This window comes from Monodelphis domestica, chromosome 5 (assembly GCF_027887165.1).
Source record: "Monodelphis domestica isolate mMonDom1 chromosome 5, mMonDom1.pri, whole genome shotgun sequence".
NCBI classification, from domain to species: Eukaryota; Metazoa; Chordata; class Mammalia; order Didelphimorphia; family Didelphidae; genus Monodelphis; species Monodelphis domestica.
The window spans coordinates 90,606,435-90,619,933 of record NC_077231.1 but is presented as its reverse complement, the minus strand read 5'-3'; the positions used below and the strand labels follow the sequence as shown (position 1 = coordinate 90,619,933).

The 13,499-nt window shown below is 46.2% G+C and overlaps 1 protein-coding gene across 1 annotated transcript; it reads right to left on the bottom strand.

Annotated features, from left to right (window-relative positions):
• Positions 1–1,901: 1,901 nt before the first annotated feature.
• ASCL1 (achaete-scute family bHLH transcription factor 1) lies at positions 1,902–4,178 on the bottom strand. The gene is made up of 2 exons (XM_056798777.1): positions 2,804–4,178; positions 1,902–2,036 (listed from the first exon to the last, which is right to left on the bottom strand). Exon 1 carries the CDS (start codon positions 3,574–3,576, stop codon positions 2,851–2,853), a length of 726 nt encoding a protein of 241 aa, XP_056654755.1. The 5' UTR covers positions 3,577–4,178; the 3' UTR covers positions 1,902–2,036; positions 2,804–2,850.
• Positions 4,179–13,499: the final 9,321 nt, after the last annotated feature.

Genomic DNA, 13,499 nt, shown 5'->3' with positions numbered 1-13,499 from the left:
TTTTTGTACGCAGATCACGCTATTCGGCCAGAGCTATATAGGCTTAGCTAGATCAATGTTTCTAATTTGCCTCACATTACTTCTCTTCTGGTTTATTTAATTTCAGGCCCTTGCCCCCCTCCCACTTTCCATCCAACCCTCCCTCCATTTTAAGAAATTCTCTGAACTGCAGCAAATCTATGTTTAATGTCACTGCAAAGAAGAGAAAAGGAAAAGTGTGCTTGTTTGGTACGGAGGGGAGGAACCACACCCCAAACAAGAAAGCTCGGTTTTACCATCGGGTTCCCCTCTCCTCCCTTTAGCCCCTCTCTAAATTTCACAGAGCGATTCATTGGAGACACAATGAGAAGTTAGGAGCACAGAAGAGGGATGAAAAGTGCGGATGGAGCGCCCTCTTTTCCAAGTTTATTCTTTTGAAGGAATTATTTAACGTGCAGTGATTTCACTCAAGGACAATGAAGCTATTAATCATCCCCTATTCTCGCTCTTGGGGTGTGTGTGTGTGTGTGTGTGTGTGTGTGTGTGTGTGTGTGTGTGTGTGTGTGTGTGTGTGTGTGTGTGTGTGTGCATTTGCAAAATGGAAGGGAAAGAACACAACCGTTTGCTATATATCTTTTGCCCTTGCATTTATCATAGAGACAACATACTGGTCAAGGCTCTACGTAACACTTATCTTTGTCATCCTGTCATTTAACATGGTTTGTACCATCTCTACTCCCTACCCCAGCACAGTAGCCCCTTCCCCTCCATTCCTTTTGCTCCAACCCACAACATGGGGATGTCCTGTCCAATAACTTTGAGAAGCATGGAATTCTTTTTTTTTTTTAAGTTTTATTACGAAACTAGTTTGTATAAAACAGGGTTATACAGGACCTTTGTAAGTTTGTAATAAAACAGTAAGAAAAATAGGCAGTGGTTTTAAGTTCTCCCAAAACAAGGCAGCAATAGGAAAACCAATGGCTACCATTTTTTTTTTTTGCGTTTGGACAATAGCTGCATAAACTTCGTCCCCTCCTCCAACAGGGTTTAACATTATTAATACATTAACAAAGTTTCTATAAAGTAAGACACATTGGTGCTAAAGTACATCCGGCAGCCTTTCCACCCCACCTGTAAGGAGGGTCCTTTACACAACCATATACAAAAGATGGCAGTTGTGGTGTGACTACTTATCTAAAACAGGCAGAGGTAATAAGCATCACATATTAAGTAAGGTATCAAGATATACACATTTTAAAACATTTGTACAAAACTTCTATAAATCTCTTTTCTCTCTCTCTTTCTTTCTCTCTTATATACAAAAATATCTTAATATATCCCCAAACTGGTTAGGATAGATACAAATAGATTTTCTCATAATAAAAAAAATTCACAAAAGATTGGAAGCATTTTAAGATGAATACGGTAGAAAAGATGTCAAGGAAGGGGGGAGGTCTGAGTCGGGAGGGGGAGGGGAGGACTAGGAGAGTGATTTCAAAGGACTCTTTGAATACAGCATAGTTTCATTGCAGACAAACTGATGGGGGAAGTAAATGTAGGTCCATAGAACGTCCAGGAGGAAAGGACCACCACCCATTCCAGGAGGATAAAGAAGAGTACTTTGGGCGATGGGTTTGGAGTTTGGGGGTGTGGGAGGCGGCTGTAGTGGTATTAGTGGGGTGCTTTTAGGCTCAGGGCTTGTATGTTACGGTTCCCTCTTCTGACTCCATTGCCACCGAGGAGCTCATAGCCTTCTCTGAACCGCACATCTCCGCCCTCCTCCCCCACTCCGTCCCCCACAATAGAGGCCTTAAGTCAGTGTTCATTCTCCTCTTCAGGAACCTGGGTGCAAAGATTCTAGTGTAGTCCTCAGCTATGCTTCAGGGCCTCTAGGGGAGATGGAGACCTGCAACCCCTGGTGTGCCGTTGTTTTTTGTTTGTTTGAGTGCTGTTGTTGCTGTTGTTTTTTGGGGGGTGTTGTTGATTTCGTCTTCTTCCTCCCAGTGTCGCTGGCGGAGAAAATAAAATGCTAAAGCGGCAGGTTCTCTCCGGTCGCCCTGTAACATGACAACAACAGAAGAGGTCAGTGTGGAGACTTGGCTGATGAGCCCTAGTAGGGGGTCGGGGGTGGGGGAGGTTGGGGGAAGAGAGGCAGATGGATACACCGAGGACCCTGACAGCTTCTGCTGTTCTTCAAACTCTTCCCAGTTCCTTCCTTCACTAGGCGACCCAGCCAAGCCAAGTGAGGCAGGCAGCAAGCCACCCTTTACAACCCACGCCCTCTTTCCTCCCTCCCCCTTTGCGTTGGCATCGGGTCCCTCCATCCCTCATCCCCAAACTCAAATGGTTGAGAATTCCAGCCTATCTAACTAGAACTTCTCTGGATAAACCCACAGATACAGACAGACAGACAGACACACACACACAGACAGACAGACAGACACACAGACACACACACACACACACACAGAGCAGAGTTGATGAGAGGGGAAGCGATCGAGATGAAAAGTAACCCTTCCCCGCCTCTTCCTCCCCAGCACCACCACAGACATGCACACATGCACCTTGATGATCAGGTCCTCTCGCCTTTGCACAGACATATAGAAGTGATGGGAGGGGGAGGGATGCAAATGCTACCTGCTCCTCTGTCCCCCAACATATACATAACGACTCAACGAAACCGTACTGGAGGTTCCCCGTCCCACCCTAGCACACGTACAAGGAGAAGAGGTGGATGGCGAAGGGCTGGAAATGAGAAGAAAATACCCTCCCCCAACAGGCACCGACACACACAGGCGCACACACAGACACATACATCCCTTACCTCCTCCAAAAGTTTGCTTTCCCTAGAGCCTGGGCTGGAGAAGATGTTCAGAACCAGTTTGTAAAGTCCAGAAGCTCCTGTTCCTCTGGACTGAGCGGGTCGTAGGAGCCCTCGTCGGACGAGTACGAAGAGACCGGGGAGCCGGCCATTGAGTTCAAGTCGTTGGAGTAGTTGGGGGAGATGGTGGGCGATAGGACCCCAGCCTGGAAGGCAGCGCTCACGGCGTCGTGCTCGTCCAGCAGCTGCTGCAGGGCGCGGATGTACTCGACAGCCGAGCGCAGAGTTTCTACCTTGCTCATCTTCTTGTTGGCCGCGCCGTTGGGGACGTGTTCCCGCAGTGTAGCGAAGCCCAGGTTGACCAGCTTGACACGGTTGCGCTCGCGCTCGTTGCGCCGGGCCACCGCGGCGGGCTGCTGTTGAGGCAGGCTGTAGCCGAAGCCGCTGAAGTTGAGGCGCCGCTTGCAGCGCATCAGCTCCGGAGAAGAGGAACGCGGCCGCTTCACTTGCTTTGGCGCTGACTTGTGACCGCCCCCCGAGGCTTGGCCGTCGGCCGGACTCAGCTGCTGGGGCTGCTGCGGCTGCTGCTGCGCGCTCTGTGCAGCCGCCGCCGCCGCCGCCGCCGCAGCAGCAGCAGCGAAAAAGCAGGCGGCGGGCTGCAAGAACGGCTGGGGAGGCTGGGGTTGGGGTGGCTGCGGCTGGGGCTGCGGTGGAGGCGGCGGTGGCGGAGGCTGCTGGCTGACCCCGGTGCTTTCCATCTTGGAGGGGCTCTCCATGGGCCGCCAGGAGACGTGGAAGCCGAGAGAGGGAGGGATGGAGAGGAGGGGATGCACAGGGAAGAGGGGGCAGAGAGGAAAGCGAAGACGATGGGGGCAAAGGAAGAGAGGAAGGGGACGGACAGAAAAGAAGGTGTCCGGAGCTAAGTTTAGAAAAAGAAAAGAAAAGAAAGAAAAGAAAAGAAAAAAAAGAGGGAGACTCCTGAGGGTGGGGGAATGGAAGGTGGCAATGTCTTTCCTCCGCCTCCCACCGCTCCTCCTCCTCCTTCTCCCTCCCCTCCTCCCTTTGCGGGTTGGCTTCGGGAGCCTCGCGTGGCGCTCGCGTGTGAGGCTGCAGCTAGCTGCTCCTTCTTGAAAAAAAAAAAAGGCAAGCCGGTGAGGAGCCTGCCTGCTCTCTCCTTTCCTTGCTTCTTCTTGTCTATCCTCCTCTCTCTCTCTTTCTTCCCCAAGGGCTGCACTCTTTTGCTAGATCTCCTTCTCTGGTTCTTGCAACAGTGCTCTGCCCCCCCCCTTTTTATTTCTCTCTTCTCTTTTATTTTTGTTCGCTCTCCCTCCCCTGGAGCCTTCCACGTTCCCTGGCTTGAAGTGAGTGCTCACGGTCCGAAGTGCGGCCGCCTTTTCAATGGGACACACAGCCCCACGCGCTCTCTCTGGCCCCGCCTCGCCCCCCACACCCGCTGCTTGCAACTGCAGCAGCAGCTCCGGCCCCCACTCCACCCCTCCTCCCTCCCTTTCTCCCTCCTCCCACCCACTCCCCAAACTCCTCTCCCTCCCCCCCCTTCCTGGCCCCCCTCCCCGCCCCGGCCCTCGCGCCGCCCGATCCCTTGCAAACTCTCCATTCACCAGGTTTGTTGTCGCAGTGCGTGCGCCTGGCGCGTGCCGCGCCGAGCGCTGAATAAACAGCTGGGGGAGCTGGGGCCTGGCGGGAGTCGGGGGTGGCTGTTTGGAAGGGGGGGACCTGGAAAGAGGAGAAGCGAAGCTACTAGGGGAGTTGTAGAACTGGGGACTCAGCATTTGGGTAAGAGTTATTTGGGGGGATTTAGAGGAAAGACATCGCAGGCACCATCATAAGCAGAGAAGGAGCAAAAAGGCAAAGCCAAAGAAGATGGAAGGGTGGGGGAGAGAAAGAGAGAGAGAGAGAGAGAGAGAGAGAGAGAGAGAGAGAGAGAGAGAGAGAGAGAGAGAGAGAGAGAGAGAGAGAGAGAGAGAGAGAGAGAGAGAGAGAGAGAGAGAGAGAGAGAGAGAGAGAGAACGAGTGAGCAGGGGAGTGTTTAGGGCACCTCTCTCCTCTTCACCTCGTGGGGATTTTCTCCAGGGATTTCGGTGCTGTATGACCCAGGAGTGGGGGGGGGGGGGGGTGTAGTAGTGTAAGTCTGCGCTGAAAAAGAAGAGTAACTGGAAATGGGATTTTGGGGTGCACGGTAAGAATAGGGACGGTATCACCTAACTATATATGCACCACATAGGTGGTGCGTCAGGTCTTTTAGGAAAAGGGTATAGCGCACAGCCGGAGAGGTCTCCCCAGGGATTGTCACAGCGTTTGGACTCGAGAACCCCAGAACCTTTGGGTGCGCTCGAATGGGGTGAGGATAGGACAGGAAGAAAAAAAGATGCATGAGTTGTGGAGAAGGACCACGAAGTCCATATCCTGCGACTGAGGAGGTCTCTGTTTCTGTCTCTGCCTCTTTCTCACTGTCTCTGTCCCTGTCTCTTTCATTCTCTTTCATTTCCTGGAGCCTGGGAGGGTCTAGGGAAGGATATCATCTCAGGCTTGTAGCAGTAGGCTGGAAATTCGGTAGAGAGCGCACCCCGAATCCCCAGCGTATGCTCCTTCTTTTGAGATAGATAGCAGACATCTGGGAGCAACCTACTCTTCACGGAGTGATTCCAACAACCTATCAGTGTCTGTCATTCACCTGAAGCGCCTATGATTTTTCTCTCTTCCCCCTTACCCCAACATCTTCCTGCTGGTGCATTTTACACAACTTGGGGGAATGAGAGACAGGGACCCTGGGTCCCGGATGAGACACCTTCCCCCAGTGGGCTAATTGCTCCAGAGGAAACCCTTCGACTGAAGTGCTTTCTTTGGGGAATAAGGGCATTATAGGAGAGGTGGTATAATGCAAGGTTGGAGAAAGCAAAATGACAAGCACTTTGTGACCTTGTCTACTCAGTGAAGAAGAAAATGAAGAGTTGAGCCAACAGTCAGGTTAAGTTGGCCAGCGCAGCTACTCTGCACACATGGAGGAAGTTTTGGAATAATTACATACCTAACTGGTATGTTTTTTTTTTCCATTTGAGCTGCTAACCTAGGCGCAGCATGCTACCAAAGGTAGCAGTTGTCTTGGGTCAAGGAAAGGAAAAAGGGAAATAGAGATGGAAGGGCAGTCTATAAATGACCTTTATGCTTCCTAGTGAGAGTAAGGCATGTAAATGGCGCCCTCTCATCCTGGACACCTGATATAACACACTTCTTTAGCTAATTTGCCTTCTCTTAGTTCCCAGAACCCAGAATAGAATACATTTTCTCCCCTAATTTTAAGGACCTATCTAAACACACCCTTAACATCCAGTGGTATATGCATATGTATTGGAATCAGAGGACTTGGGTTTGAATCCTACCACCAGCACCTTATTTACTGCCTTTATAACCTTGCACAAGTCATTCAGTCTTTATGGTTCTCTGTTTTCTCTTCTGTAAGAAAGAGAGCTGACAAATTCTTGGTCTTTTCCCTGTACGTCTCCCTGTTCCCCAACCAGAAGGAAATGCACTGCAATTTGTTTAAAACTGCTACTTATAGGGTCACAACTGTTACGGTGTCGGAGGCTGGCCTCTAACCTAAGCCTTTGTGAGTTTGAGACTACTTCTCTGACCACAAAGGCTGTTACCCTTCAGTAACTCTTTCCCAGTCAGTGCCGCAGTTCTCTGCGACTTTAAGTTGGCTCAACCTGGCTTCTCCAGTCAGCTCTGGTAGAAGGGGTTTCCTCTGCGGGACTTCCCTAAACTGACGAAATCGCAGTCTGCCTATGTGAAGAGTGGCGATGCTCCCTTCCTTCTTTCCTCTCGTAGGGATAGCCAGGCCTCAGGAAGCCAGCCAGCCTACTTGGCAGGGAGTACGGACTATTCCACAAAGTCCAGTAAAGGAAGTACCGGCTTCCTCTAGTAAAGTCTGCGTAATACTTAACATCACAGGATACTTCCTTCCCTCACTGACCGAGGCACAAATACATTTCACACACATATGCAATATACAACGGGAGCAATGAGCCCCCAAGGATGATGGAGCACCGGGGTGGGGTAGATAGATCTCTGTAAGGAGCTGGCAGAGTTAAGGGGGGGTGGTTTGTCCCCTGCTTGTCACCCGGGTCTATTCTAATCCAAGAATCAACATTTATCTCCAAGAAAGCCCCAGGCGAAAGCTGGCCTTTGTTTTTGTCTTCGCAATGTATTATGGATCTTTGAAAGTGAGAGTCTGACAGGTGAGGTAGATTCACCTCCTGGAACTCTCGACCTGCTTTTCTGAGCCAAGCAGGAGGGCAGGAAGTTACAGAGATAGGCACCAGGCCTCTGGCCAATTCAAACGGTTAAGCTGGCCACCTGTATTCCAAAGGTCCCTTTTCTGGGAAGGTTCTAGGTGCCCCGTTGTACCTGTTTTCCAGAGATTTCCAAATTAACTAGTCTCCGTTAGTTTAGTAGTAATCGCTAGTAATGGAAGTTAAGAACTTGACTTTGCAGAGACGTTGGGGTAACACACTGGCCCCAGATGGAAGTTTATTCCCTCTTACTTACTTAATCTTTATATAACGTATATGGAATACACATACAGAATTATATGGGCATACAGACAGGCAAGTTAAGCACTTCGCATGTGTAATTTTCTTTGAGTTTCACAACTTTGCAAGACAGGGAGGACTTAGAGTCAGGAAGACCTGGGTTAGAATTTCGTCTCAGAAGACTTTGACAAAACAACTTTCCTCTGAGCTTCAGCTGGTTTCTGTGTAAAAATTGGGATAACATCAGTACCTACTTCACAAGGCCATTGTGGGGATAAAATGAGAAAATATTGGTAAAGTGATAGGAGCTAGCTACATTTCTTTGATATGGTAGAGACCTGTTGGATGAGGAAACTCCTGCCAATGCCACTTCTTTGCAACTTATAATACTTTTAGAGAGATAGAGCATTGAAAGCAATGTGACCTCATGAATAAAGGGGCTAACCATGGAGGGGAAAAAGACAAACAAACTAGGGTTCAAGTCTCAATGGCTTGCTGGCTGCCTGATCACACCCTCAGTCTTCTAATCCAGGATAGTGAGGTGCAACAAATAATAATATCATTATCTAGTGCTTACGATGTGCCAGGCATTATGCTAAGTGCTTTATTATTATTATTATTATTTTATGGGATCTTTGAAAGAATTCTTGGAGGTAGTTACTATCATCATTTTCATTTTACAGATGAGGAAACTGAGGGAACCAGAGATCAAAAGGACTTGCCCAGGGTTACACAGTTAATATGTTTCTGAGGTCAAATTTGAACTCAGGTCCCCCTGGACTCCAAGATTGGCTTCCACTATGTCTCAGCATTACTACACTTAATACTTTTAGAGTTGCTCATTTTAACCTGTTTAAGCTTTTGCAGTTTTGAAAACTATGGACACCCAGATTCTTATCAAGTTATTCTGTTCTTTCTAATTCTACCCCTTCTCCTGACTAGGCAGCTGGAAACTGGAGCTCTGCGATTGACTGAAGACACCTGAATATTCTTTCAAATTCCCTTTTAGTAAGCTTTAGTATACAAGGCAAAAGGTGTTCTGAAAGAGCCAGCTGTGGGCAAAATGTGTAGTAAACATGAACTTGTCTCTGGCTCCCTATTATCTTTGTAGCTACCTTGATACCCACTTAAGAATATTCAAGAGTTTTTGGGTATTCCCCATTTAGTAAGAAGACTCCAGTCCAGTTTCAGCTTTGCCACTCAACTAAATGCTTTACAAATCTCATTTGATCCTCACAACATCCCTGAAAAAGTGCTACTATTATTCCCATTTGACAGTTGAGGAAACTGAGACCATCAGAGATTTAGTGATTTGTCCAGTACCATATAGCTAGAAAGTATTCTAGGTGGGATTTGGACTCTGATCTTCCTGATTTCAGGCCCTATTCTATATTCACTGCACCACATAGTTTGGGAGGGAGCTCACAGAAAAAGACAATGTATGAATGAATAATAAAAATAAAATTATTATTAAAAACAAAATTATTGAATGCTTACTACATGAAAAGTCCTTTTAACAGTATGAAGGGCTGTATATGAGTTACTTTCACTGCTTCTAAGTGATATATAATGGATTAGGAAGAAATACAAACCTAGAGCCTATAAGGAAGAAATAGAAAAGCAAACTTTTGATTTTACATTAGACAATCTGTGTCTATATGACCTAGAAGGGTTCAGCTTTGTTTGAAGAACAGAGATTACAATGTTAAATATGAAAATGATACTTAAAATTCAATTAGTCCAAGTTCCTCATTTTTTCAGAAGAGGCAGAAGCCCATAAACATTAAATTACTTGCCTAACATCACTTAGGTAGTAACGGATAATAACAGTGGTGAGAAAACTGGAATAGGAATCTGGAAACTTGGCTAGCTGTATTGACCATGGATAAGTCACTAAACCTCTTCCACATTCCAAATGAGGGGAGTGAGAGTTGATTTCTAAGAGTTTTTCATGCTCTCTTGTTTAGAATCGAGCTCTTTCTCTATTGAGATATCTATATCTACTGGGGGATAGTTACTTTGAAACACCTGGTATCTTTCACTTGACCTAAATGCTACCAGGTAGGATTGCTTATGGCCAAAGTCCTGGAGGAATTTTTTGGCCCAAAGGGAGCTGAGAAGGAAGTTCTTTTTCCTGAGAGTGGAATACCTGAGTGTTAACCATTTAAGGACTAATCCTGCTGCTGTGAGAGGGAAAAGAGAGAGCAAAACACATAAGTGATGAATTTTCATTTTATGTCTATGTGAAGAATTTAAATCAATAGTTAAGGCTTTTAAAAACATGTCAAACATTATATATATATATATATATGTTTGTGTGTATGTGTATCATATTATACACACACACATATTTAACAACAGTTGAATGCTTGCTGTAAATATGCTTTGTGAGCCTGGGGCTTGGGAGAAAGGAATTAGAATATAGTATATGTTGGAAGTGTGGAGCAAGGGGTACCCTCAGTGCAGGTCTGCTAAACTCCTGGAAGAATCACTGGGAGTTTATGTCTCCAATAGCACCAGAGCTGACCTCCACACACCAGCTCCTAACTTTGAGAACATAGTTATAACAGAAATTGAAACCAAAAGAGCTCATATTTGTAAAAAAAAAAACAAAAAACTTTATGGTTCTCAGAGTGCTTCCTCATGCCTTATGTTGGGTTGGGGGTGGGATCCCCATTGGCTATAACAAAATATAACATAACATAATATAACAGACAATGTGCACGATAGCTTTTTCCATTTTAAGGAGGAGTAAAAGTCCCAGAGTTATAGTTATATGGCCAGTAACTCACAGCTAGTAGGTTACAGACCCAAGGACTTGACACTTGATTCACAGAAGGTTCCAGTTTACCACGTGGGACCATAAAAGAAAACAACAAAAAGTTCTTTAGGCCAAAAGGAGCCTTCTTGTTCAAAAGGTGATTTTATGAAAAAATAATACATGCCAGTACCTTCTGAATCTCCCTCCACTGATCAATTTAGCTTGATAGTAGAATCGATTCTAGATTTTGGAAACAATTCCCATTTCTGTTAGGGTTCTCAACTTTCATATGATCAGCAATAGATATAATAAAAATAATAATAATAGCAATAATAGAACTCCGAAGGATCATCCTGCCTGGATTTGGGAGCAAACCCAGGAGAAATTGTCCTTTTTTGTTCAAAGGGCAGCAGAAGTTGGGAAGAATTTTCCCTGAAATCTCAGATGGGGAACTCTCTCATTGTCAGTTACTGCAGGGTTTTCCTTCCACTAGGAAGATGGGAACATGAGGCTCAACTTTTCAAATTCCAGTTATATTTGAATCCTGGAGCTTAGCCTTTCAAAGTTAACTTGGAAAAGCAGTGGAAAACTTGAGGAAGCTTGGTGATTTCAGAAGCAGTACTGCACTGAACTTGGCCTATTCTTGTGCCAGGGGGAGAATTAAAAACTCTGTTGGAGTAGACATTTCCATCAGGAAAACACACATACACATACACATACACAAAGTCTGAGCTGTTGAACCCCTCTGTAGTGCACCTGCATTTGGGAATTCTTAATGCTGACAGATATCTCTTCAGTCTGTCTCTTAAAGAAAGAAACCCCCTAAAAACTAAACAACAAAAAAGCTCAAACTGTCCTTATTTTATTGTAATGGGGTTTCCCCCCTTCTTTCTCTCTCTCTTTTTTTTTTGGAGAAGGGGAAGGGGGGAGGTAATTTGCAGCCACCCTCGAGTTCTTTTGAAGTTCTCCTTATTTGACGAACACCCCCTCCCCTTTTCTTAAAGACCTATTTACATTATGATTAAATTCCTTCCTAGGAAAAGCATAACGAAAGTCGTTAATCTATATAGATCCTGAAAGAATCAATACATTCTAAACTTCTGTAGGATTTGTTACACTCTATTTTATTACAGTAGGCTACTTGCTTAGGTCCAGGCACATGTTTCTCTCCCCCTTCCACCTCCCTTGCCCCCTCCCCACCACCTCCACCACCCCCCAAGAGTGAAAATAAAGTAAAGGTCTTTCATGGTAAACAAATCCAGCTGATTCTCCACATAGAACACATGAATAGCTGGAGGAGAAAAAAAACTTACAATAAATGCTGCATTTTTTTCTCTGCTGGGTAGAGCATTCAAGCTCAGGCCAGTATTCAAGGAGCAGTCCATTTTTTGCTCAGCAAGAGAGTTTAGAATAGAAGCGTGGGGTCTATTCAAGGATCTTTCCCCCCTTCACAATTGCCCGGCTTTATGAAACCTATCTTCCATGCCTTGTCAGAGTATTTCTGGGGACCAATTAGTGCTTTGTTGTAGGGCGTCTTTGCAGAATCTTTGAGCAGCGAGAAAAAGCGCTCTTGAGTCTCCCCTTATTTTGACTATTTCAGTCATTACTCAGTGTAATAATTAATATGACAACTGGACGCTGAGGTTTGTATAGAAACACCTCAGCTACAGGAGAGAGCGTGCAGTGGGTGGTAACGAGAAGCACATCAGACTGAAGCCACACACACAAAAAAAGAGAATGAATGGAAAGGGAGAAATAGCAGGAATAAAGATAAAAATAGTTGGCACAACGCAGAGAAACAAAACAAGACTCGAAAGCGGGAGAAGGAGGGAGGACTAGGCGGCTTTAGGGGGGAAAAACCTACAGAGGTTAACTTATTTTGAAACTGTTTTCTGAATAAAGCAGGGTTTGTGTGTATGTGTGCGTATGTGCCTAGACTCTTAGTGTAGTGGGCTTTTTCAAACTTCACTCATCGTCTTTTTACACAGTAAAAGGACTTTATTAGCCAACGGAGCCCTGACTTTCCTAATACTCGCCGATTTCCTTCTCTAAAGGGTACGGGCACCCCAGCCACCTGAAGTTAAATGAATTTGCTTCCATATTTTAACATTTCAAACACTTTGCAGCTTTGAACCCTCCAGGGTTTAGGAATGTAAAGATTTGGGCACTCACTGAAAACAGTACATTTCAAAACAGGGTGGGTAGGGAGCACCTCTAGCCTGGTTAACTCCGTATTCCTGGTGATGTCTTATCAGAAATCAGTGCCACCTTGGTCTCTCCTTCACCCCATCCTCCTAGAATGTTCAGAGTGGTTTGGCTCCCCAAAGATCAGAGAGACGCCTCCTTTCTCCCACACCTCCGTGATCGGAGAGGATTCATGCATGCCACACCGGAACCAGGACTCCTAGATGATTCCAGGGATCTGGGGGTGGAATGGACTCTTTTGTTCCACAGAAATGCCAATTTCAGGGTGCCACACCAGTGTCCCTCTTCTCCTTCAACCCTCCCCCCCCCCCAATGATCAGAGAGAAGGGTTCCTGCCATTTTGGGGCCACGGTTTCTAGATGATTCCTGAAATTTGAGGGTGGAATGGGCCCCTTTGTTCCATAGAAATGCCAGTTCAGGGGTGCCACGCCAGTGTCCCTCCTCTCCTTCAACCTCCCCCCCCCCCAATGATCAGAGCGAAGGGTTCCTGCCATTCTGGGGCCACGGTTTCTAGATGATTCCTGAAATTTGAGGGTGGAATGGGCCCCTTTGTTCTACAGAAATGCCAGTTTCAGAGGTGCCACACCAGTGTCCCCAGCCACTCCATTAGGGCATAATAAATAATTAGAGGTTTTAAGCACATTAGACACAGCTCATGTTAATGAGCTAGATAAGGTCTCAAACTAACCTGAAGTGACAGTTTGCATATAGACCAGAGAGAAGAAAAGCTCTACAACTTCCCCAACACACACACACACACACACACACACACACACACACACACACACACACACACACACACACACACATTGCGTCTTCCCGAATTCAAGTACAGTCAAGACAGATACATATAACTAATATCTTGACTCTTCCACGCCTTCCCCCATGCATCCTCTCCTCTGGCCTTTCCTTTACCCTCCTGATACCTATCCTTCCTACCTCTGGCGTTCACACAGATACTCGTCGACATCTTCCTCCCCTCATCCTTTCTTACTCTTTTCCTGGGGGATCAGTCGTCCTGAACACAGTATGACGCCACAAATATCTTGCTTTACTGGAGCTTTCATGGAGTTTGGAAATTGTGGATTTAGGTGGATCTAGGCTAGGCAACCGAAGACTTGGCTTTCTAGCACTTGAAAGATTCCACCTCTGGGGCAATCTAGACAGGCTGAAAGGGACCTCT

What these genes read in the sequence shown, in the direction of transcription:
- ASCL1 (XM_056798777.1), bottom strand. Translation starts at nt 3,576, where the DNA reads ATGGAGAGCCCCTCCAAGATGGAAAGCACCGGGGTCAGCCAGCAGCCT.